Consider the following 24,563-nt stretch of genomic DNA (forward strand, 5'->3'; position numbering starts at 1 on the left):
ACGACCCATATCCGATTTGTTGTGAAATCCGATTTTTTTTTTTGTTAGGCCGTTCACATTACCAATTATATGAGACTTGTATGCGATCTCCAATATGAACGGAAAACGACCCAAAAGTGTCCCGCATGCGCAAATTGACACGTAATAAGCACATCTACGTAATACGTAAACAAAAAAAAGCGCACTCTTCAAGTTTGCAAGTAAAGCATGGAGATGAGGCGAGACCTGGCGATGTGGTTTTTGTGGTGGAGGCGGAACTCACACAATAATCTGATTAATGTGGGCAGCAGACTAATGAGACCGAAGGTGTCAAAATTCCTGGAAATTTCCAGAACAATCTTATAATCTTGTAATACAGGATGGTTTAACATCCAGGTCCCTACCAAATCCACCATTAGCTTGATCAATTCTATAAAAGTCTATTTAAATTCTGAAAACTGTACAAATGTTGTTGTTTTCCACCAAAGAGGCGGGATTAGCCAACGCAGAATAGTGACGTTTGTCTCTTGTTGATGACGTGTAGGTCGCATGAATGCGACCTGTCCGGTCAGACTGCAGTCGCATGTGAAAATATCGGATATGCATCGGAATTAGGACCACATATCCAAGCGGCCTGGGTCGCATGTGAAAAAATCGGATCTGTGTCATTCAGATTGTCAATAACAAATCAGATACAGGTCGCATATGGGCAAAAAAATCGGATATGGGTCGTTTCAGGGTGCAGTCTGAACGTAGTCTAAGAGGCTTCGAAACTCAGGGGCGTTGGTTATAAATCAAAACATCGAAGATGGACACGAAAGGTACTGTTTATCTTGAGAAATCGCAATTGTTTGATTTTGCTTAAACTTTAAATGACTTTCGCATAAAATGCGAATACAGATGATTTTCTTTTCGCAAATTGGAATAAAACTTCGCAATTTGCGGACGTGCGAGCGGCTAGCGTGAGCCCAGACAGACCCTGGCTTTTGGACTTGTTGCTGGTAACAGTCTAGATGGTCCTTTTTGTCTTTGGTCCGGAGCATATGGCATCCATTTCTTATAAAAAAGACCCAAAATACTGGTTCATCTGACCACAATACACGTTTCCACTGTGTGATGGTCCATCCCAGATGCCTCCGAGCCCAGAGAAGTCAATGGCGCTTCTGGACTGGGCCTCATTTTTGCACAGTAAAGTTTTAACTGGCATTTGTACCGTAAATCTGTATCGTAGTGCTTGACAAAGGTTTGCCAAAGTAATCCTGAGCTCATGTGATTATATCAGCTATGAGTGATAGTTCTTGATGCAGTGCCATCTGAGGGATCGGAGATCACGGGTGTTCAGCTTAGGCTTGTGCCCTTTCCTTTCCCTTTGCACACCGAAATTCCTCCAGATTCCTTGAATTGTTTAATGATATTATGCACAATAGCGGGCAGTGTATCCAAATCCCTTCATATCTTTCTTTGAGGAACATTGTTTTTAAACATTTTAATAATTTGCTCATGCATTTGTTGGCAAACTGGAGACCCTCGGCCCATCTTTGTTCCTCAAAGACTAGGCGTTTCCTGGATACTGGTTTTATACCAAATCATGATTACAGTCACCTGCTGACATTACCTGTTTCAAATCACATCATTAGTTAATTGTTTTATTGTTGTACTAGCCCTAAATATCTCCTGTCCCAACTTTTTTTGGAATGTGTTGCAGGCCTGAAACGCAGAAATGGATGTATATCAACAAATAAAGTGAAGTTGACCAGACAAAACATGAACTATCTTGGTTTATACTGTCTGCACTGAAATGCAAGTCAAAGTAAATTTAGAAATCACTACAGTCTTTTTTTTTATTTGTAGTTTCCATACCCTTCCAGCTTTTTCTGATTTGGAGTAATACTAAAATATGCATAATATGAAGTACTCTAGGACGAGGATTTTAAGCTTTTGGCTTGTCCTTAATTCAGTATAAGCGTGCTAAATCAGACCCTTATAGCAGGGATCCAGGACTAGAAGCCTAAAGTTCAGCATAATTCACTGATTTCCTAGTTTAAATACACCAATTTTACCATTTAATAACCAGCTTTAGTGCTCTTTGAGCAAAAATACCAAGCTGTACTTTTTCTTGTTGCTGGAGTGGTGCCATCAAGGGTACATCCTTTGTACTTTTTTTGGACCTTTTAATGGCTTATGCCTTAGAAAATGTGTGTGTTGAACCTGTAATTAGATTTTTAAGCAAAGATTTAAAGGTACAGCAGTTATCCTTAAGGTCCAATTTTGTATATTATCTTTAAAGGTACACTACATTCATGTTTACAGGTAAAATATGCATACGAAAGGTAGAAAACATGTTCACTTGATGGTACTACAGCAACAACAAGGAAGAGTACAATTTATTTCTGAGAGTGTAGGTGTGGGGCGGCACGGTGGTGTAGTGGTTAGTGCTGTCGCCTCACAGCAAGAAGGTCCTGGGTTTGAGCCCCGGGGCCGGCGAGGGCCTTTCTGTGTGGAGTTTGCATGTTGTCCGCGTGGGTGTGCTCCGGTTTCCCCCACAGTCCAAAGACATGCAGGTTAGGTTAACTGGTGACTCTAAATTGACCGTAGGTGTGAGTGTGAATGGTTGTCTGTATCTATGTGTCAGCCCTGTGATGACCTGGCGACTTGTGAAGGGTGTACCCCGCCTTTCGCCCGTAGTCAGCTGGGATAGGCTCCAGCTTGCCTGCGACCCTGTAGAAGGATAAAGCGGCTTGAGATAATGAGATAATGAGAGTGTAGGTGTGTTACAGCAAATCAGCAACCTGCAATGGACTCTGGGCCACGAAAACTACTGCAGTTTTCTAATACATGATACAGTACATCATGCTACAGAGTTATTTTCCATATGTTATGTACAGTAAAGTAAGTGTACCAAATCCAGTTATACAGCCAGACTAGCCATCCTATTTATTTTTATTTATAAGTAATTTGGGTAGTCATGCAGTTGACACCTGAATGAGCTTACAAAAATTGGAAGTGACAAAGAAATAAAGAAGATTGAATGTATTTCCAGGTATTTCTACTTCATTCATCGAGAATGCAGTTCAACAGCCAGAAAAACACACTGATTAATGTTATTTGTCTTGGCGAGAATGGTGATGGAAACTAGTGATATGAAGGAATAGTATGATCCAGAAAGGCCTTTATGTGTGGGAGTTTTTTCAGTTCATCTTGCTCTAATGCTGACCTTTGTATGATTTATTTAAAAAAAAAACTTTTCTAAATATGCGGTATTATGATTGTTGTTTGGAAAATGTATAAACAGTGGAACATGTACAATTATATATACATGCAGGGGCGCCAATAGATATTCAAATCTTCAAAAGATAGTTTGTCAACTATTTTTGAAAAAAAAAATTGAACAAAACCCTATTCTTCAAAAAATTATCCAGTGTCATCATTTTTATTTCCCATAGTACACTCTGAACAAAAATATTCCATCAAACACCTTCAAGGGTTCTTTAGTTTGTATCTCTGTGTAGAACCTGACCACAGAGGATTTTCATTCTCAGAGAATTTAATAACTTTTATCTTTTGAATTAACCCCTTTTAGTAACCTGTTTTAAAGAGTGTAAGTTCAGGATTTATTTTAATTATTTACAGTGGTGCTTGAAAGTTTGTGAACCGTTTAGAATTTTCTATATTTCTGCATAAATATGACCTAAAACATCATCAGATTTTCACACAAGTCCTAAAAGTAGATAAAGAGAACCCAGTTAAACAAATGAGACAAAAATATTATACTTGGTCATTTATTTATTGAGGAAAATGATCCAATATTACATATTTGTGAGTGGCAAAAGTATGTGAACCTTTGCTTTCAGTATCTGGTGTGACCCCCTTGTGCAGCAATAACTGCAACTAAACGTTTGCGGTAACTGTTGATCAGTCCTGCACACCGGCTTGGAGGAATTTTAGCCCATTCCTCCGTACAGAACAGCTTCAACTCTGGGATGTTGGTGAGTTTCCTCACATGAACTGCTCGCTTCAGGTCCTTCCACAACATTTCAATTGGATTAAGGTCAGGACTTTGACTTGGCCATTCCAAAACATTAACTTTATTCTTCTTTAACCATTCTTTGGTAGAACGACTTGTGTGCTGAGGGTCGCTGTCTTGCAGCACAACCCACCTTCTCTTGAGATTCACTTCATGGACAGATGTCCTGACAGTTTCCTTTAGAATTTGCTGGTATAATTCAGAATTCATTGTTCCATCAATGATGGCAAGCCGTCCTGGCCCAGATACAGCAAAACAGGCCCAAACCATGATACTACCACCACCATGTTTCACAGATGGGATAAGGTTCTTATGCTGGAATGTAGTGTTTTCCTTTCTCCAATCATAATGCTTCTCATTTAAACCAAAAAGTTCTATTTTGGTCTCATCCATCCACAAAACATTTTTCCAATAGCCTTCTGGCTTGTCCACACGATCTTTAGTAAACTGCAGACGAGCAGCAATGTTCTTTTTGGAGAGCAGTGGCTTTCTCCTTGCAACCCTGCCATGCACACCATTGTTGTTCAGTGTTCTCCTGATGGTGGACTCATGAACATTAACATTAGCCAATGTGAGAGAGGCCTTCAGTTGCTTAGAAGTTAGCCTGGGGTCCTTTGTGACCTCACTCACTATTACATGCCTTCCTCTTGGAGTGATCTTTGTTGGTTGACCACTCCTGGGGAGGGTAACAATGGTCTTGAATTTCCTCCATTTGTACACAGTCTGTCTGACTGTGGATTGGTGGAGTCCAAACTCTTTCGAGATGGTTTTGTAACCTTTTACAGCCTGATGAGCATCAACAATGCTTTATCTGAGGTCCTCAGAAATCTCCTTTGTTCATGCCATGATACACTTCCACAAACGTGTTGTGAAGATCAGACTTTGATAGATCTCTGTTCTTTAAGTAAAACAGGGTGCCCACTCACACCTGATTGTCATCCCATTGATTGACAACACCTGACTCTAATTTCACTTTCAAATTAACTGCTAATTCTAGAGGTTCACATACTTTTGCCACTCACAGATATGTAATATTGAATCATTTTCCTCAATAAATAAATGACCAAGTATAATATTTTTATCTCATTTGTTTAACTGGGTTCTCTTAGAGTTAGGTCCATATATATTTGGACACTGACACAAATTTTGTTTTTTTTACCTGTTTACTGAAACATATTCAAGTTATAATTATATAATGGACATAAAGTCCATACTTTCAGCTTTCATTTGAGGGTATCCACATTAAAATTGGATGAAGGGTTTAGGAGTTTCAGCTCCTTAACATGTGCCACCCTGTTTTTAAAGGGACCAAAAGTAATTGGACAATTGACTCAAAGGCTATTTCATGGGCAGGTGTGGGAAATTCCTTCGTTATGTCATTCTCAATTAAGCAGATAAAAGGCCTGGAGTTGATTTGAGGTGTGGTGCTTGCATTTGGAAGATTTTGCAGTGATGAAAACATGCGGTCAAAGGAGCTCTTCATGCAGGTGAAACAAGCCATCCTTAAGCTGCGAAAACAGAAAAAACCCATCCAAGAAATTGCTACAATATTAGGAGTGGCAAAATCTACAGTTTGGTACATCCTGAGAAAGAAAGAAAGCACTGGTGAACTCATCAATGCAAAAAGACCTGGACGCCCACAGACGACAACAGTGGTGGATGATCGCAGAATAATTTCCATGGTGAAGAGAAACCCCTTCACAACAGCCAACCAAGTGAACAACACTCTCCAGGAGGTAGGCGTATCAATATCCAAATCTAACATAAAGAGAAGACTGCATGAAAGTAAATACAGAGGGCTCACTGCACGGTGCAAGCCACTCATAAGCCTCAAGAATAAAAAGGCTAGATTGGACTTTGCTAAAAAACATCTAAAAAAGCCAGCACAGTTCTGGAAGAACATTCTTTGGACAGATGAAACCAAGATCAACCTGTACCAGAATGATGGAAAGAAAAAAGTATGGCGAAGGCGTGGTACAGCTCATGATCCAAAGCATACCACATCATCTGTAAAACATGGCGGAGGCAGTGTGATGGCTTGGGCATGCATGGCTGCCAGTGGCACTGGGTCACTAGTGTTTATTGATGATGTAACACAGGACAGAAGCAGCCGGATGAATTCTGAGGTATTCAGAGACATACTGTGTGCTCAAATCCAGCCAAATGCAGCCAAACTGATTGGTCGACGTTTCATAATACAGATGGACAATGACCCAAAACATAAAGCCAAAGCAACCCAGGAGTTTGTTAAAGCAAAGAAGTGGAATATTCTTGAATGGCCAAGTCAGTCACCTGATCTCAACCCAATTGAGCATGCATTTCACTTGTTAAAGACTAAACTTCAGACAGAAAGGCCCACAAACAAACAGCAACTGAAAACCGCTGCAGTAAAGGCCTGGCACAGCATTAAAAAGGAGGAAACACAGCGTCTGGTGATGTCCATGAGTTCAAGACTTCAGGCAGTCATTTCCAACAAAGGGTTTTCAACCAAGTATTAGAAATGAACATTTTATTTACAATTATTTAATTTGTCCAATTACTTTTGGGCCCCTGAAATGAAGGGATTGTGTTTAAAAAATGCTTTAGTTCCTCACATTTTTATGCAATCATTTTGTTCAACCCACTGAATTAAAGCTGAAAGTCTGAACTTCAACTGCATCTGAATTGTTTTATTCAAAATTCATTGTGGTAATGTACAGAACCAAAATTAGAAAAATGTTGTCTCTGTCCAAATATTTATGGACCTAACTGCCTAACTGTATTTACTTTTAGGACGTGTGAAAATCCGATGATGTTTTAGGTCCTATTTATGCAGAAATAAAGACAATTCTAAAGGGTTCACAAACTTTCAAGCACCACTGTAAGTGTTTACATCGTAGACTAAATGGAAGAAATACTGTAGCAAAGCTATTTAATGTACTGTATGGGAAAATCTGGCCATAGTTCAGCAACTCCACTTTTCTGAACTTGAATTTGAGTAACAGATCCTCTATTGGAGCTTATCCAATCATACACATTTATGTAAATTATTTTGCTTATGGAAGCACATCAGACCAGAGTCAGATACATTAAGTCAGAAATGGAAAAAAAAAAACATAGATTTTCATTTATGGTCTGATTAGTAAACTGGATTGAACAATGCTGATGCAAACAGAATGAATATATATATGTTATTTACCAGCTGGGAGGTCCGTATCGTGAAATACCATGACCGAGGTCTTGAAAGTACTGACCAAGGCCCTCTGGGCCGAGGTCAGTATTCAAGACCAAGGTCACGGTATTTCACCATATGGAATGTGTAAATGTGTTTATTTTTTTCGCGGTCCAAATCCTGTGCTCTGATTGGCTGGCGAGCGGGTCCGTATCCTACGGTACGGACCCTGGTTATGGACCTCTGACGACTCGCTCGTTCACAACAACAACAAACATAGTAGCATTTTTTGTCAACATTTCTCTTTTTTTAGAAGATTTATTTATAAGATTATCAAAAATCTTATACATTTTTGCCAGCATTTCTCAGCATAATAGCATTAATTTTACAGCATGGATAGCGATAACGACAGTCTTCACAGCAAAAGCGAGTTTTACTCCCCTGAGGAAGAAGAAATAAAATAAAACATTTTAGGAGAAAGCTAAAACCTGTAATTTGCTAACGCTGAGCAAAAACATGGCTGAATCCTGAATGACTCAATTTTGTATAAATAGGGGACTACATAGGCAGCAAAATGTAGTTTTTTTCCTGCCATGGAAGTGCACTTGTATACCGAGGAGGAAGCCATTTGCATTTCAGCCGTGAATGAGGATTCAAAATGGCGGCTCGGCTTGGTTTTCCCTTTTGGGAAAACCAAGCCGAGCCGCCATTCCTGTTAGAATTTCGTAATGAAAAAATATATATTATTTACCAGCTTAAGGTCGGTCCATATGGTGAAATACCGTGACCTCGGCCTTGAATATTGACCTTGGCCCAGAGGGTCTCGCTCAGTACTTTCAAGACCTCGGTCACGGTATTTCACGATACTGACCTCCCAGCTGGTAAATAACATATATTTATCTTCTATGGTAAAGTAAAAACCTGATGTAGAGTACCAGTCAAAATTTGGACACACTTTCTAATTCAATGTTTTTCTTTATTTTTATTAATTAAGTTACTTCATGCCTTAAAGTAATGATGGCTGTCTTTACTTAGTTGAGCAGTTCTTGACATAATATGGATTACTACAGTTGTGGAATAGGGCTATTTACTGTATTATTATTATTTACTATTTACCGTATGATCTCAAACACATTAATAAGTCAAGAAATTGCACTAATTAACTTTTGATGAGGGCGGCACGGTGGTGTAGTGGTTAGCGCTGTTGCCTCACAGCAAAAAGGTCTGGGTTCGAGCCCCGGGGCCGGCGAGGGCCTTTCTGTGCGGAGTTTGCATGTTCTCCCTGTGTCCGCGTGGGTTTCCTCCGGGTGCTCCGGTTTCCCCCACAGTCCAAAGACATGCAGGTTAGGTTAACTGGTGACTCTAAATTGACCGTAGGTGTGAATGTGAGTGTGAATGGTTGTCTGTGTCTATGTGTCAGCCCTGTGATGACCTGGCGACTTGTCCAGGGTGTACCCCGCCTTTCGCCCGTAGTCAGCTGGGATAGGCTCCAGCTTGCCTGCGACCCTGTAGAAGGATAAAGCGGCTACAGATAATGAGATGAGATGAGAACTTTTGATGAGGCACAGCTGTTAATTGAAAAGCGTTCCAGGTGACTCCCTCATGAAGCTGGTTAAGAAAATGCTCATAGTGTGCAAAGCGCCATCAAGGTAAACGCTGGCTACTTTGAAGAATCTAAAATATGAAACATAATTTTTTTAACATCTTTTTGTTCACCACATAATTCTATATATGTTCCAGATGCTATTTCATAGTTTTGACGTCTTCAGTATTGTTCTACAATGTAGAAAATACAAAATACAGAAAAACCTATGAATGAGTAGGGGTGTGCAAACTTTTCACTGGTACTGTATATTCATCTGTTCAGAGTTTTACAAAATATGACCACTTCAATATCATAAGTATTATTTATAGGCATAAACTAATTAACAGTTATTCTACAAAATTGGGTCGCACATGAGCTGAAAGCCAACGAGGTGCGTAGCACTGAGTTGGCTATAAGCCATGTACGACAAGATTGAGTGGAATAACTATTTTATTCTATCCACATTCAGTGGACTTTGAGAAACAGAGCATTTTTTTATTTTTATTTTTTGCAAATTCGATCAATAAAAACTTTATACAAAACATCCAACAAAATAATTTTTGCGTAAACAAACTGTTGAAATGACAGGAGCAAGTTGTGAAAAAATTATATACAACCCCAATTCCAAAAAAGTTGGGACAAAGTACAAATTGTAAATAAAACGGAATGCAATAATTTACAAATCTCAAAAACTGATATTGTATTCACAATAGATCATAGACAACATATCAAATGTCGAAAGTGAGACATTTTGAAATTTCATGCCAAATGTTGGCTCATTTGAAATTTCATGACAACAACACATCTCAAAAAAGTTGGGACAGGGGCAATAAGAGGCTGGAAAAGTTAAAGGTACAAAAAAGGAACAGCTGGAGGACCAAATTGCAACTCATTAGGTCAATTGGCAATAGGTCATTAACATGACTGGGTATAAAAAAAGCATCTTGGAGTGGCAGCGGCTCTCAGAAGTAAAGATGGGAAGAGGATCACCAATCCCCCTAATTCTGCGCTGACAAATAGTGGAGCAATATCAGAAAGGAGTTTGACAGTGTAAAATTGCAAAGAGTTTGAACATATCATCATCTACAGTGCATAATATCATCAAAAGATTCAGAGAATCTGGAAGAATCTCTGTGCGTAAGGGTCAAGGTCGGAAAACCATACTGGGTGCCCGTGATCTTCGGGCCCTTAGACAGCACTGCATCACATACAGGCATGCTTCTGTATTGGAAATCACAAAATGGGCTCAGGAAAATTTCCAGAGAACATTATCTGTGAACACAATTCACCGTGCCATCCGCCGTTGCCAGCTAAAACTCTATAGTTCAAAGAAGAAGCCGTATCTAAACATGATCCAGAAGCGCAGACGTCTTCTCTGGGCCAAGGCTCATTTAAAATGGACTGTGGCAAAGTGGAAAACTGTTCTGTGGTCAGACGAATCAAAATTTGAAGTTCTTTATGGAAATCAGGGACGCCGTGTCATTCGGACTAAAGAGGAGAAGGACGACCCAAGTTGTTATCAGCGCTCAGTTCAGAAGCCTGCATCTCTGATGGTATGGGGTTGCATTAGTGCGTGTGGCATGGGCAGCTTACACATCTGGAAAGACACCATCAATGCTGAAAGGTATATCCAGGTTCTAGAGCAACATATGCTCCCATCCAGATGACGTCTCTTTCAGGGAAGACCTTGCATTTTCCAACATAACAATGCCAAACCCCTGGCGACTTGTCCAGGGTGTACCCCGCCTTTCGCCCGTAGTCAGCTGGGATAGGCTCCAGCTTGCCTGCGACCCTGTAGAACAGGATAAAGTGGCTAGAGATAATGAGATGAGATGAGATGAGACAATGCCAAACCACATACTGCATCAATTACAGCATCATGGCTGCGTAGAAGAAGGGTCCGGGTACTGAACTGGCCAGCCTGCAGTCCAGATCTTTCACCCATAGAAAACATTTGGCGCATCATAAAACGGAAGATACGACAGAAAAGACCTAAGACAGTTGACCAACTAGAATCCTACATTAGACAAGAATGGGTTAACATTCCTATCCCTAAACTTGAGCAACTTGTCTCCTCAGTCCCCAGACGTTTACAGACTGTTGTAAAGAGAAAAGGGGATGTCTCACAGTGGTAAACATGGCCTTGTCCCAACTTTTTTGAGATGTGTTGTTGTCATGAAATTTAAAATCACCTAATTTTTCTCTTTAAATGATACATTTTCTCAGTTTAAACATTTGATATGTCATCTATGTTCTATTCTGAATAAAATATGGAATTTTGAAACTTCCACATCATTGCATTCCGTTTTTATTTACAATTTGTACTTTGTCCCAACTTTTTTTGGAATCGGGGTTGTAATAATAATTCTTGAAAATAAAAAAAGATATGTTCTTAACATCAAATACTTTTATTCCATATTTTATCGCTTTTTTGTAATTTTTGGGCTTTTCTTCTTCTTCTCCTTCTTCTTTAGGGTTGTTTTTTTTTTTTTTTGGTGGTTGGCAAACCAATTTAAAGATGCATTACCGCCACCAACTGGGCTGGAGTGTGGAACAGGCGCTATTGGGTGCGGGTGGGGGATTATACTTTTTTAGCTATTTCTGTGTTTCTTTTAAATACTTGATAAGAATTTTGGGGGGGTTGTTTTCAAGTAGTTTTCATTTCATCCTCTGTTGGTTCAGTAATACACTCTGCCATTTTGTTTTTCTCTACTCAAAGTATATGAGCTGATATCCTAGTAGTAGAATCGCCAATCAGAGCATGCAGTTGCTCCAGTGAATGTGGACAGAATAATCACTAATGGTAACATTGAACGGTAACTGTTGCTATGCTATTTGCTTATCCAGACCTTTTGTAAGCAAGGAAGTTTTATGAAATTGGACGAGCATACATTTTAGTTGAATAACCCTAATTTATCCTCTACACATGTACACTTATTAGTTCTCGTCAAGGCCGACTTGATGATGTGCTATGCTTTATAAAAGACAACCATATAAATCCTTCATCCTTTTGTCTGTCTACATTGTTTAATCTGCTCAGGATTAATTGATTTGTTGCTGCATCGGTCAAGTGCGATCCTGTAGAGCCTTGAATCTTGTTGAGGTCTCATAGAGGAATGTAGAGGAAATGCCAGTCTTTTTAAGGGCTCTCTAATTCCCAGGCTTTCTCCCCTTGTGAGCTGCTAGGAGAGTGCTGAGGTATGGGAATAACGATGAGGTAGCGTTCCCACCACATATACACCCAAACAGGTCAGGACTGAATCGTCTACTTTAATTTTTATGGCAGAAATGCTCTGCTCTCCTATAGCTGGCCACCTCGCACTATGGGTCAGCTGTGTTTGTCCTGCAGGGATGATTTTGGAAGAAATATTTTCCATGTTTGTGACCTTCAGGAAGTTAATCGTTCCTCTCTGTGCCCTTTGTGTATGTATTCTGCCATGCTAATAGAATTTAGATGAAGTACGGACATGAATACTTATTGTAGAGAAATTACACAAGGGGGCAATAAAAGACTGTAATTCAGGTCTGTTTAAGGGCCTGTGTGCAAGTTCGAGTCCTGGTGTCTACTTTAATATCTCGGATAAATACTATTAACAGATTGTGTCTTCCATGGTTTCCTGCCTTATGCGGTAAATGAGCCACATGAAAAATGATCCTTAAATATACAGTACTGTGCAAAAGTCTTGGGCACCTTATTTTTTTCATGCAAACTTTGTTATAGACTTCTATTTTATGACTTCTACCTTATGGAGTGGCGGCACGGTGGTGTAGTGGTTAGCGCTGTCGCCTCACAACAAGAAGGTCCGGGTTCGAGCCCCGTGGCTGGCGAGGGCCTTTCTGTGTGGAGTTTGCATGTTCTCCCCGTTTCGTCCGGGTGCTCCGGTTTCCCCCAAACACATGCAGGTTAGGTTAACTGGTGACTCTAAATTGACCGTAGGTGTGAGTGTCTATGTGTCAGCCCTGTGATGACCTGGCGACTTGTCCAGGGTGTACCCCGCCTTCTGCCTGTAGTCAGCTGGGATAGGCTCCAGCTTGCCTGCGACCCTGTAGAACAGGATAAAGCGGCTAGAGATAATGAGATGAGATGAGACATTATGGAGTCGGTACAAAAACCTTTTAGAGTTCCAAACGTTCGTTTTCCAGCACAAAATTAAATGTTACAGAAAAAAAGTTTGTATCTGAGCAGCATATGACATAAGAGAGCACTTTTCAGATTAAAAAAGAAAACGATGAAGGATACTGGGTTTTGGTGCAAAATTAAGAAGCAAGTGTGACAGTCAAAGTGTCCAGAAGCAGGGGCGTCACTAGGCCTAGGTCACTAGGGAGATTCTCACTGTAAACATAGCGTACGTGCGGCGTGCCATGAGTCCATTTAGCCTACTGGAGAGATGAGTCTACTCTTTGGATGAGTCAGAGAACGGGCTCTGGATGAGTTAAGGTAGCGCGAAGTTTTTGCACCAAAACTAAGCAAACCATATTCTAACAAACCCATTAAACTACATCGAATTAAACGAAATTAAATTACTTTTCCAGATGGATATCAGACAATTCTTCTCATGAAGCAGAGACAGGGGCAGGGAAACAGTGACAGATGAGGAGGAGGGTGAGAGAGGTAAGATTAAGGTTGTAGGCTATGTGCTAGTCAGTCATAACTAACCAGCTAAGTTCGTGAATCGTGAGAGTTGAGGTGACACGTTTAGCATCAGCATGCATTAAAAGCCCAAATGCCAACAATACATTTTTTGGGGACTGGGATGTGTTTTCCGTCTCGTTGACCTATTCCTCGCATAACTTCATCCACGAGAGCATGAGAATTATCCACTTTGCATAGGTTGGGGACAGGAATGTTAAGGTGCATTGTGCAGGGGGGGCATTTTGTGTGTGTGTCGGGGGGGCAGTGCCCCAGTAAAGCTTAATTCCTAGTGACGCCCCTGTCCAGAAGAACTGTGGCTGGTTCTGTAAGATGCTCAGTAAAACCTACAGCTCATTTCCTTATCAAACTGCACTCATTGTGCTGACTATTATTTTTTATCCCCCACCCAAACGAAGTTTGGCGGGGGATATAGACACAGGTTCCGTCAATCCGGCGGTCACATTTTCGTTTCTTGGCCATATCTTTAAAACTACTGAAGATATCGTCATGAAACTTAGTATACATATCAAGCAACATGTGAACTGGTGCCGTTTGCTATTTTAGATTTTTGAAAAAAAGTTTTTTTCAAATTTTTACATTAAAAATTGATTTTGACTTGGTTTCTAAGAGCAATGTTCATTTCCGCAGCATATATCCAAAACTATTCATGATACGGATTTGAAACTTGGTAATACATGTTAACAAGGTGATGTAGATGTGCCTTTTCATACTAAGAAATTTGAGAAATTTAAAATTGTTCATGTTTCCATGGAAACAATTTCAGACTTAGTCTCTCAGGTCTAAGGAGGTTTTGTTTCTGGAGCAGAACTTGAAAACTATGAGCGGTATGGTCTTGAAAGTTGGTATATGTGTTGATTAAGTAATGTATACTGTATGTGCCTTTTGATACTAAGAAATGTGAGAAATTTTAATTTTTAGTTCACCTGGACCAAAGGTCCGGTGGGTTTATGCCGTGGGCTGCTGAGGTCAGTGTAAAGAGGTAGGGTTGGGTTCCTGCAGCAGAACTTGAAAAATGTGACAAATAATATCTTGAAACTTGGTATATAGGGCGGGGGATATAGATGACTTGGTCTTCGTGTTTTTAAAGCAAAGGGTCGTCTCAAACCAAATTTTTTTTTTTAAAGATATTTTTTGGGCTTTTTTCACCTTTATTGGATAAGACAGTGTAGAGACAGGACAGGAAATGAGCGGGAGAGAGAGACAGGGAGGGATCAGGAAATGACCTCAGGTCGAAATCGAACCCAGGTCCCCGGATTTATGGTATGGCGCCTTAGCCACCTGAGCCACGACACCCCCGTCTCACACCAAATATTGACTTTGTTTCATTTATTGTGGCTTACTGCTGTTTATAGTATTTTTTACTTGCAAAAATCAGACATTTTTGCAAGTATGTTGATCTGTCCGTTTGTTTGTTTGTTGGTGCACTAGCGTCGTCATTTCTTGACCAATCTTTACCAAAATGTACAGGACAACTCACTAGGCTCACACAAAGACATCAATTGTTTTTGGTGGGTCAAGGTCAAGGTGACCAAGGTCAAATCTTGTAAAAACACCTAATCAGCCATAACTTCTGTTTCTTTGTGATTTTCGCAAGTATCGTGTTCTGCACATTCTCATCTCATCTCATTATCTGTAGCCGCTTTATCCTGTTCTACAGGGTCGCAGGCAAGCTGGAGCCTATCCCAGCTGACTACGGGCAAAAGGCGGGGTACACCCTGGACAAGTCGCCAGGTCATCACAGGGCTGACACATAGACACAGACAACCATTCACACTCACACCTACGGTCAATTTAGAGTCACCAGTTAACCTAACCTGCATGTCTTTGGACTGTGGGGGAAACCGGAACACCCGGAGGAAACCCACGCAGACACGGGGAGAACATGCAAACTCCACACAGAAAGGCCCTCGCCGGCCACGGGGCTCGAACCCGGATCTTCTTGCTGTGAGGCGACAGCGCTACCCACTACACCACCGTGCCACCCCGTGTTCTGCACAACTTTTCATTTTAATGTTGAAACATTTCATTTCATTATTTTAAAGCCATTTTTGGTTGACAGCATTTCTTTACATGTGCCTAAGACTTTTGCACAGTACTGTACATTTACAAGTATTGAAAATGTACCCTAACTTTGATAAGACCTATGCTCCATGGTGACCAATAATCCTTCCATGGCACTCTGGTGGAATTTAATGACTTTGTTAATAGTGTTTTGGATGTAAAAGGTGTCTGTGTCTGTAGCAGAGTATTAAGAGTAGGCTAGTAAAGGAAAAGGAGTCTTGATTTAATTGAATAACACCCTTGAGTTTATGAGAGTATTTGCTGCCCCATATGTGAGCTTTATTGATGTGTTCTAAGGAAGCTACTTATAATTCAGCTTTGCAGATTTGGTCAGAAACCACCCTGAGCTGACTAATCTGTCCGAGTGTTTAAACTGCTTACTTGTCATGTAGGTTAGCATTGTTTTAGGACCAGGAAAGATAACAGAAATGTGTTGTAACATATTTCATTAATGGCATTTAGCAGATGCTCTTATCCAAAGCAATGTACAATGTACCCAGAGCAGTCTGGGGTTAGGTGCCTTGCTCAGGGGTATTTGAGCCATTCCTGCTGGTCCAGGGAATCAAACAAGCAACCTTTTGGTCCCAAATCTGCTTCTCTAACCATTAGTCCATGGCTCCCTGTTAACATAAATGAATATATATGGCAGGCGAATCTGTCAAGCAGAAAGGCTCCCATTTGTCCTTTTTTAAAAAAAAAATTTATTTATGTCTTACTAAAGCAAGAGTATGATAATACTAGAACACAGCTAAGATGAAGGCCATAAAAGGATACAGGATGCACATCATCTCAAAAAGAATTCCTGTGGGAAAAGTGAGATAGTGAACGGAAGATTTGAGAGGCAACAGGGAGACGTTTGCATATGCCCAATGGATTTTCATGACCTAATTTTAATCTGAATATCTGAAAAAGAGGTACGTACAACAAAAACCTGAAAGCGTTCTCACTTTCTGGAACATCTGTCTGCTGCATGCATACAAATAACTTTTAAAAAAGAATGTGTTGAAATCTTTATTCATTTTAAAGACTTGTATAATATAACAAGAAAATACATGCTAAAGTGAAGGATACTGTTACATAAAACAAAGCTTAAGTCAAAAATAAATAAATAAAAAAGAACGATATACACAGAGGTGGACAAAGTACCCAGTTTCATTACTTAAGTACAGATCCCACTGGTCAAATGTTACTCTGATACAAGTGAAAGTTGTACAGTCAAATTTTTACTTAAGTTAAAGTACTGAAGTACTCGCTTTTAAAAATACTTAAGTATTAAAAGTACATTTTCTGTCAATGCATTGTTGTATTATTGCCACAACGCTTACAAAACCTAATGCCTCTGAGGAAATTGACTGGATTTACTGACTAGCTTGTAGAACCTGTAGAATAAACGCTTGGTAGAATTTTACAAAATGAAACACAGCTGAACTGAAAAAGAGCCATTGTCTTTTTTTTTTATTGTATCACTCCTCCCCGCCTCCACAAAGCAGCATGGTAGTGTTCTGACCCAGTTCTGGCAGCATGCACACATGCACATGTATATTAATCAGAAAGACAGTGAAATAGCTGTAAATGCAGCTTGCTCAGAAAATAAAAATGACAATCCAACCTGATTAAAACCAGGTCCACACCTCGAGCTTAATAACTGCCCAACAGCAACACTGCTTTAAGCAAGACAAAAAAAATGCAAGCCCATCATCTGACATCAAAACAAAAAATTCCAACAATTTGTTGTGACTGACTAGTAAAATACTGTCCATCTCACAGGTCTCGTGTGTGTGTGTGTGTGTGTATTAATGCACATATGAATCTGCCTGTGGAATCAAAGTGGTTTAATGTTAAGCTAGCTAGTCAGTGAAGCTCCACCTGACATGCTAGCAAAATCTTTTCAAGCTCGAAATCATATTGGGTACCTGATGTTACTAGAAAAGAAAGATTTCTACATTTTGTTTATTTGGCAAGATTATGCTAAAACAGGCGGCACGGTGGTGTAGTGGTTAGCGCTGTCGCCTCACAACAAGAAGGTCCGGGTTCGAGCCCCGTGGCCGGTGAGGGCCTTTCTGTGCGGAGTTTGCATGTTCTCCCCGTGTCCGCGTGGGTTTCCTCCGGGTGCTCCGGTTTCCCCCACAGTCCAAAGACATGCAGGTTAGGTTAACTGGTGACTCTAAATTGACCGTAGGTGTGAATGTGAGTGTGAATGGTTGTCTGTGTCTATGTGTCAGCCCTGTGATGACCTGGCGACTTGTCCAGGGTGTACCCTGCCTTTCGCCCGTAGTCAGCTGGGATAGGCTCCAGCTTGCCTGCGACCCTGTAGAAGGATAAAGCGGCTAGAGATAATGAGATGCTAAAACATATTTCTGAAAGGACTTCAGATAAGTTAATATTATTCATGTTAGCGTAACTCTGTTTTTACATGCTAACTAATGGTGTCCAAGTTAACTAGCTATGTGTTACCATTAGCTGTGGACAAGGCTACAGCAACTTGGTGGGCAAATCCATAGAAAGTCAGTTGACTAACCAGACTGCATAGCTATTGCAACATTATCTCTAGCTCTAAAAGCACAGACAACTTCATTGCAAGTTTTCTCTTGGAATAAAACGTTTACATACCTCAATATGTTTCCACAGGTTGGACGGCAAGTTTTTGTAGGCCGTGATGTGCTCCCTTTTAGGCAAACAAAGCAAACATTTATAGCCATGGATGTGTGCATTCCCCAGAAGAACCGCCTCCTTCCATTCTGCCATCAACTGATCGTGTTAAATAATGCTGCTGAGAAATCATTGAACTTGATTTTATACAGTCTATGGACGTGATGTGACCCTAGTGATTACTGATCGGCTGTCTCAGTGTCACCTGCAAAAAAACCATCACATTTTAGAAAAGAAAAAAACATCCACTTTCAAAGCCACTTCATAGTAATGAGTAACGAGGACCTTGATAGAAATGTAGTGGAGTGAAAAGTACGATATTTGTCTTTCAAATGTAGTGAAGTTAAAGTCATAAGTTGCCAAAAAAATTAATACTCAAGTAAAGTACAGATACTCAAAAAAGTGTACTTACTGTAAGTACAGTACTCAAGTAAATGTACTTCGTTACTGTCCACCTCTGGATATACATACATACCGTAGGAACAATTTTTTTTGCCACTCACAGATATGTAATATTGGATCATTTTCCTCAATAAATAAATGACCAAGTATAATATTTTTGTCTCATTTGCTTAACTGGGTTCTCTATATCTACTTTTAGGACTTGTGTGAAAATCTGATGATGTTTTAGGTCATATTTATGCAGAAATATAGAAAATCCTAAAGGGTTCGCAAACTTTCAAGCACCACTGTATATACAAGCTATATACAGAAACTATATACACCCTAGGAATACCGACCTATTTGCCAGAAAGAATCCAAAACGGCAAGGAATTGACTGAGAAGAAACCATTTTTGTTGAACTGCTCATTAAGGCTTAATTAGTCCATTAATAATTTTAATTAAGCAAATTTGGGTAGAAGTTATATGCACCTTAGGTCCCCCTACCTTCATGCCAGAAAGAATCAAAATCAAAGATGCTGAAGATTACTTGCCCCCCCCCAATCTTCATCTGTCAGTTGTCCAAAGGTCTGAAGTGTTATGTTTTCTGAGATCCTTTTCTGTTCACTCGAGTGGTTAGTGTTACTGTCGCCTTCCTGCCAGCTCATCCAGTTTGGCCATGCTCCTGTGTCGTCTCACATCAACAAGACTTTTCCAACCACAGAATCCTAGGAAACCAGCAGTTTCTGAAATATTTCAACCAGCCTATATGGTAGCATTAACCCTGCTATAACTAAGTCACTGAGATCACATTTTCCCCATTATGATGTTTTATCTGGACATTAACTGAAGCTCATGACCTATATCTGCATGATTTTTTATTTTTATTGAGCTGCTGACACATGATTGTGTGATTGAATAATTATTGCATGCATGAACATGTTTGTAGGTGTTCCTAATAAAGTGGCCAGTGAGTGTATAGGTTGAATGCACTGCAGCTCCGACTCCACAAACCCCACCTTACTGCAGTAAAACTGCGCGTATTGCTCCTTGTTCTGAAGCAAGCTCCTGTACACACTCCACCTACAACTTACTAATCGATAGTCACATCAGAAGAGGAGCTCTTTGGCGTGTCTGTTTTTAAGAGTTCATTGCCTTGAGTGCCTCATATTCAGCGATTATTGTTGATTTATAGAGATGGAGACGTTGTACTGTTTCAAATCCTTTTCAGTGATACAAGTTTGTGTATGATTTTTTTTTTGGCAGTGGTGGAACAGTGCTCTAATCTGCAAAATGTGCATGATATGTGATAATTCCTTCTGTTTTGTCCTTTAAAAACATAAAATATGCTGAAATATTTTATAATATAATAATATATAATTGTATTTTATATATATATATATATATATATATATATATATATATATATATATATATAATTAAAATAACTTTTTAATTAATATATATTTCTATTTTTATATGATATTTTTCTTAGTTCTTGTGTGTGTGTGTGTGTAAGGTTTTTTTTGGAATGTACAAGAAATAAAAAAAAATTAATAATAATAGATAGATAGATAGATAGATAGATAGATAGATAGATAGATAGATAGATAGATAGATAGATAGATCCTTTAATAATCCTTTACAGGAAATTACAGTGTCACAACAGCACAACATTCAGAGATCACATCACACATTACCTCACCAATAACTTTAATAATTGAATACTACTATTAATAGGTTAAAATAGATAAATAATAATAATAATAATAATAATAATTCTAAATAAAAATAGCTTTTTAATTAATATATATTTATATTTTTATATGATTTTGTTCTTAGTTGATTTTGTGTGTGTGTGTGTGTGTGTGTGTGTAAGGGCATTGAGATTTTTTTAGAATGCACAAGAAATTAATAATAATAATAATAATAATTATTATTATTATTATTATTACTAAAAAATTAATACTTTTTAATGTTTTAAACTAATTGATGTATAATTTATGTTGTTTTTATCTTAAATGAAGTAATGCACTGACTATTAAAAATTTTATTTTAATTATAATAAAAAATAAGTATTATTGTTCAACAATTTATTATTATTATTATTATTATTATTATTATTATTATTATTATTATTATTATTATTACCCATAAACATTACCCATCTTGCTTTGGAAGCTTTCATTAGCTGAACCATGCCATCTATTGGTGCAAGTGAAAAATGATGAAGGTGTTAAAGGTTTACTTTATTGAATACATTTGTATTTATAGGTTCCTTCAATACCAACCTGCGTCCTCCAGAGACATTTTTCAAGGTAATCTTCTGGCTCGGTTACTTCAATAGCTGCCTGAACCCCATCATCTATCCATGCACCAGCCGCGAGTTTAAACAGGGATTTATCCGCATCCTGCGCTGTCAGTGCCACCAGAGGAAGGGCTGGAGACCCTACAACTACCGATCCCACATGGGCCCCGCTAGTCAGATCTACACGGACAACAGTTCGGTTTGCATGAACGGCAATCATGCTTCCCCCAGCCCTCGGTTCTTCAGCAGAGGAACTGGCTCTCATAATGCATCAGGTCTCTTACCAGGCTGGAGTTCCTCCTCCACATCTCTGTCTAGCAGCTCCTTCCCTAGGAAGTTCATTGCCAGCCCGGGACCAGTGTGTGAAATTTCAGACAAATCCAGCAGGACGACTCTTCTTATTCCTGATAGGGCTCCAGTAAAAGAGCCCCAGCATGCCAATGGGCAGAACATTAAAGAAGAGGTCGAACCAGAGATAAATTGCAGACTCACGCCTGAAATTAAACTGTAGTTGAATACATGATGTCTCTCTTTCACACTAATGCTCCCTCTTTGTTTCTCCTTTTTTTTATTGTATACATTTGACATTCTTCTTGTAATTGAAGAATTTTTTTTATTCTGCATGTCCGCATTGTGTACGAAGTTAAGACACATGCAGTGGCTACAGATGTTCAACCTCAGTGGAATTAAGAGTGAATATTTGCATTGTATATTTCTTGGATTTTACCACATACATTCTATACATTCTATACATACTAGTACATACCACGTACCACATGCATGCTTGTGCCGTAAAATTATTATTAGAGATTTTTAAAATGGAAAGTTAAGCCCCTTTGTTAATAATAATAATAATAATAATAATAATAATAATAACCTAATTGTATGAAATTTTTTTTTAGTTCAAAATCTGAAAGTGTTGTACACATCAAAAATAAGCATGTTGTAATTCAGGCTGATTTCCAGAAGCACTATATTACAGAATTTAACACTCTGTAACATGATCAGTGACTTACTGCTTGCCTCAGATTGTGGATGTTTTTCCATTTTGGGTATTGTCGGAATGCTGCATTTGACACTATTTACAAGGGATGCATTGATACTCATATTGATATCAGGTATTGATCTGATACTTTGTTCGTTTACTTGTAAAAATGATCTGATGACAAAAAAATGACAGCAGTCTGGAAGCATTTCATCAATAATGCTGGCAGCAATCAATGCAAAGCAAACTGCAACCTGTGCGCTGTGAAAATATCAAGAGAACGTTACTACAACATCTTTCTGTAATACAAGTAATCTGATAAAATATGATAAAACTCAAAAACGAGGAGTTCATTACTCAGGGATTTGGATGAAAGGTATTTTACTGACAGCTGTACAGAAGCACTTTCCCTAAGTTACACAAAACTAGATCTTCTCCATTGCAACTAAGGTTCTCTCAGAGTTCTTTGACTTGGTCAAGGGAACTTATGTAGCTAGCGAATACACTGCATTTAAAATTAATGTTTGAAAGAATGGGTCTTTTGCTTAAACATGCACATGTGATCACTATGAAAACCCGGTAAAACATAAGCAGAGATAAGTAATGTTCAGTGATGCCCCTGACTGATTAACACGAAGTAGGTTACTCATTTCAGTATCATTAAATAATATTGGCTGGCATTGAGTGGTATATCAGATATATTCCATTCAGCTCGTTCAATATCATGCTAGCTGAATGGACTCTATCTGATATACCACGAAAAAAAAGCCAGCCAATATTCATCCATCCATCCATCCATTATCTGTAGCCACTTATCCTGTCCTACAGGGTCGCAGGCAAGCTGGAGCCTATCCCAGCTGACTACGGGCGAAAGGCGGGGTACACCCTGGACAAGTCGCCAGGTCATCGCAGGGCTGACACATAGAGACACACAACCATTCACACTCACATTCACACCTACGGTCAATTTAGAGTCACCAATTAGCCTAACCTACATGTCTTTGGACTGTGGGGGAAACCGGAGCACCCAGAGGAAACCCACGCGGACACGAGGAGAGCATGCAAACTCCACACAGAAAGGCCCTCGTCGACTGCTGGGATCGAACCCAGAACCTTCTTGCTGTGAGGCAACAGCGCTAACCACTGCACCACCATGCCTTATTATTATTATAATAATACATACGCATTCCTTTCAGGTGTTCAACACATCATTCTCTTTCAATATTCTCTCAAAATTTTCTGTGTTTAACGAAGCAAACCTAGTGGCCATGTTTACAAATGGTCATAGTCGCTCGCTAGTGTGGAAGTTTTACCTCTCCGACGTGTGATGTCATGTCGCCTTGACAGCCATGCAATATCGTAAACCATATTCAACACTTATTCTCCATTGGGTAGAGTGATGTTATACACATAGGATAAGCGATATGCTAACAATATTGCATGCTATCAAACTTGCTAGAAGGCACGGGCGCAGATAGAGGGGGAGACGGGGGGGATTCGTCCCACCCAGATTTAAATTCACCTCGTTCGGTCCCCCCCACTTATAGGGAGGAAAAAACGTCTATTCTGTCTTATTTCTTTGCATAAGGCAAACCTCACGGAAAAATCAAAAGACTAATTACCATTCGGTTTATTGAGGTGCACAGCAGTAGAGACGTAGCTGCAACTGCGCAGACTGCACGGGTTGCGAGCTTGAGCTTGGTTGCTATGGTTACCCACAAGTTTGACAGGCATATCGGGGACAGCGCCTCCTAGTTCAGGACCCCAACACGGCATGATGAAGGGTGCCAAAAGGCAGAAAACGACTGCATTGTTTTTTTTTTTATAAAACGACTGTAAGTAAACTGTGCCTTACTTTATCATATCACCTTGCAATTTTTTGATTGTCTGTTCAAAGTAATGTCGTAGTGAAAGTAAAATCGTACGGAGTAGAGAAGCCTTTCTGGTAGCCTCCTTCTTTCGGTGGTAGCCTGTAGATACAGTGCTCAGAAGGCAGTTTTAATGTTTAATCTGGCGTTCCCTGCCATAATTTCAGCGAGCATATTGTTTCACAAGGAAACTTTGCGAAGAGTTGTTGACTGACTGCCGCTCACGTAACACACAGGCATAGTTAGAAAGTCAGGATGCACTGGTTTACACTTTACACACACACACGTAGCCCAGCCTCTCGCTATGGTTAACAGTTGGAACTTAGCGGTTTTGCAGTTTTGCAATTTCTGTGCGTGATGATAATGTGTAAACTTTGGATTTAGGCTATGTTAAAATGTTATCATTGTCCTGACCTGCAGGTAGTTCCTGGTGATGGCAGTGAGGGAGGTGAAATAACATGTATACACACTACCGTTCAAAAGTTTGGGGTCACCCAGACAATTTTGTGTTTTCCATGAAAAGTCACACTTTTATTTCCCACCATAAGTTGTAAAATGAATAGAAAATATAGTCAAGACATTTTTCTGGCCATTTTGAGCATTTAATCGACCCCACAAATGTGATGCTCCAGAAACTCAATCTGCTCAAAGGAAGGTCAGTTTTATAGCTTCTCTAAAGAGCTCAACTGTTTTCAGCTGTGCTAACATGATTGTACAAGGGTTTTCTAATCATCCATTAGCCTTCTGAGGCAATGAGCAAACACATTGTACCATTAGAACACTGGAGTGAGAGTTGCTGGAAATGGGCCTCTATACACCTATGGAGATATTGCACCAAAAACCAGACATTTGCAGATAGAATAGTCATTTACCACATTAGCAATGTATAGAGTGGATTTCTGATTAGTTTAAAGTGAT

At 39.5% G+C, this 24,563-nt stretch overlaps 1 protein-coding gene across 1 annotated transcript in view; it reads left to right on the forward strand.

Moving 5' to 3' along the window:
• The window catches only part of adra1ba (adrenoceptor alpha 1Ba), a 29,216-nt gene extending 7,913 nt beyond the window's left edge, over positions 1-21,303 (forward strand). The window contains exon 2 of the mRNA XM_060935180.1: positions 20,759-21,303. Within this exon, the coding sequence (XP_060791163.1) occupies positions 20,759-21,303 (545 nt within the window). The remainder of the gene's footprint in view (positions 1-20,758) is intronic.
• The last annotated feature ends 3,260 nt before the right edge of the window (positions 21,304-24,563 follow it).

The sequence above is a fragment of the Neoarius graeffei genome, chromosome 12 (genome assembly GCF_027579695.1).
Source record: "Neoarius graeffei isolate fNeoGra1 chromosome 12, fNeoGra1.pri, whole genome shotgun sequence".
NCBI classification, from domain to species: Eukaryota; Metazoa; Chordata; class Actinopteri; order Siluriformes; family Ariidae; genus Neoarius; species Neoarius graeffei.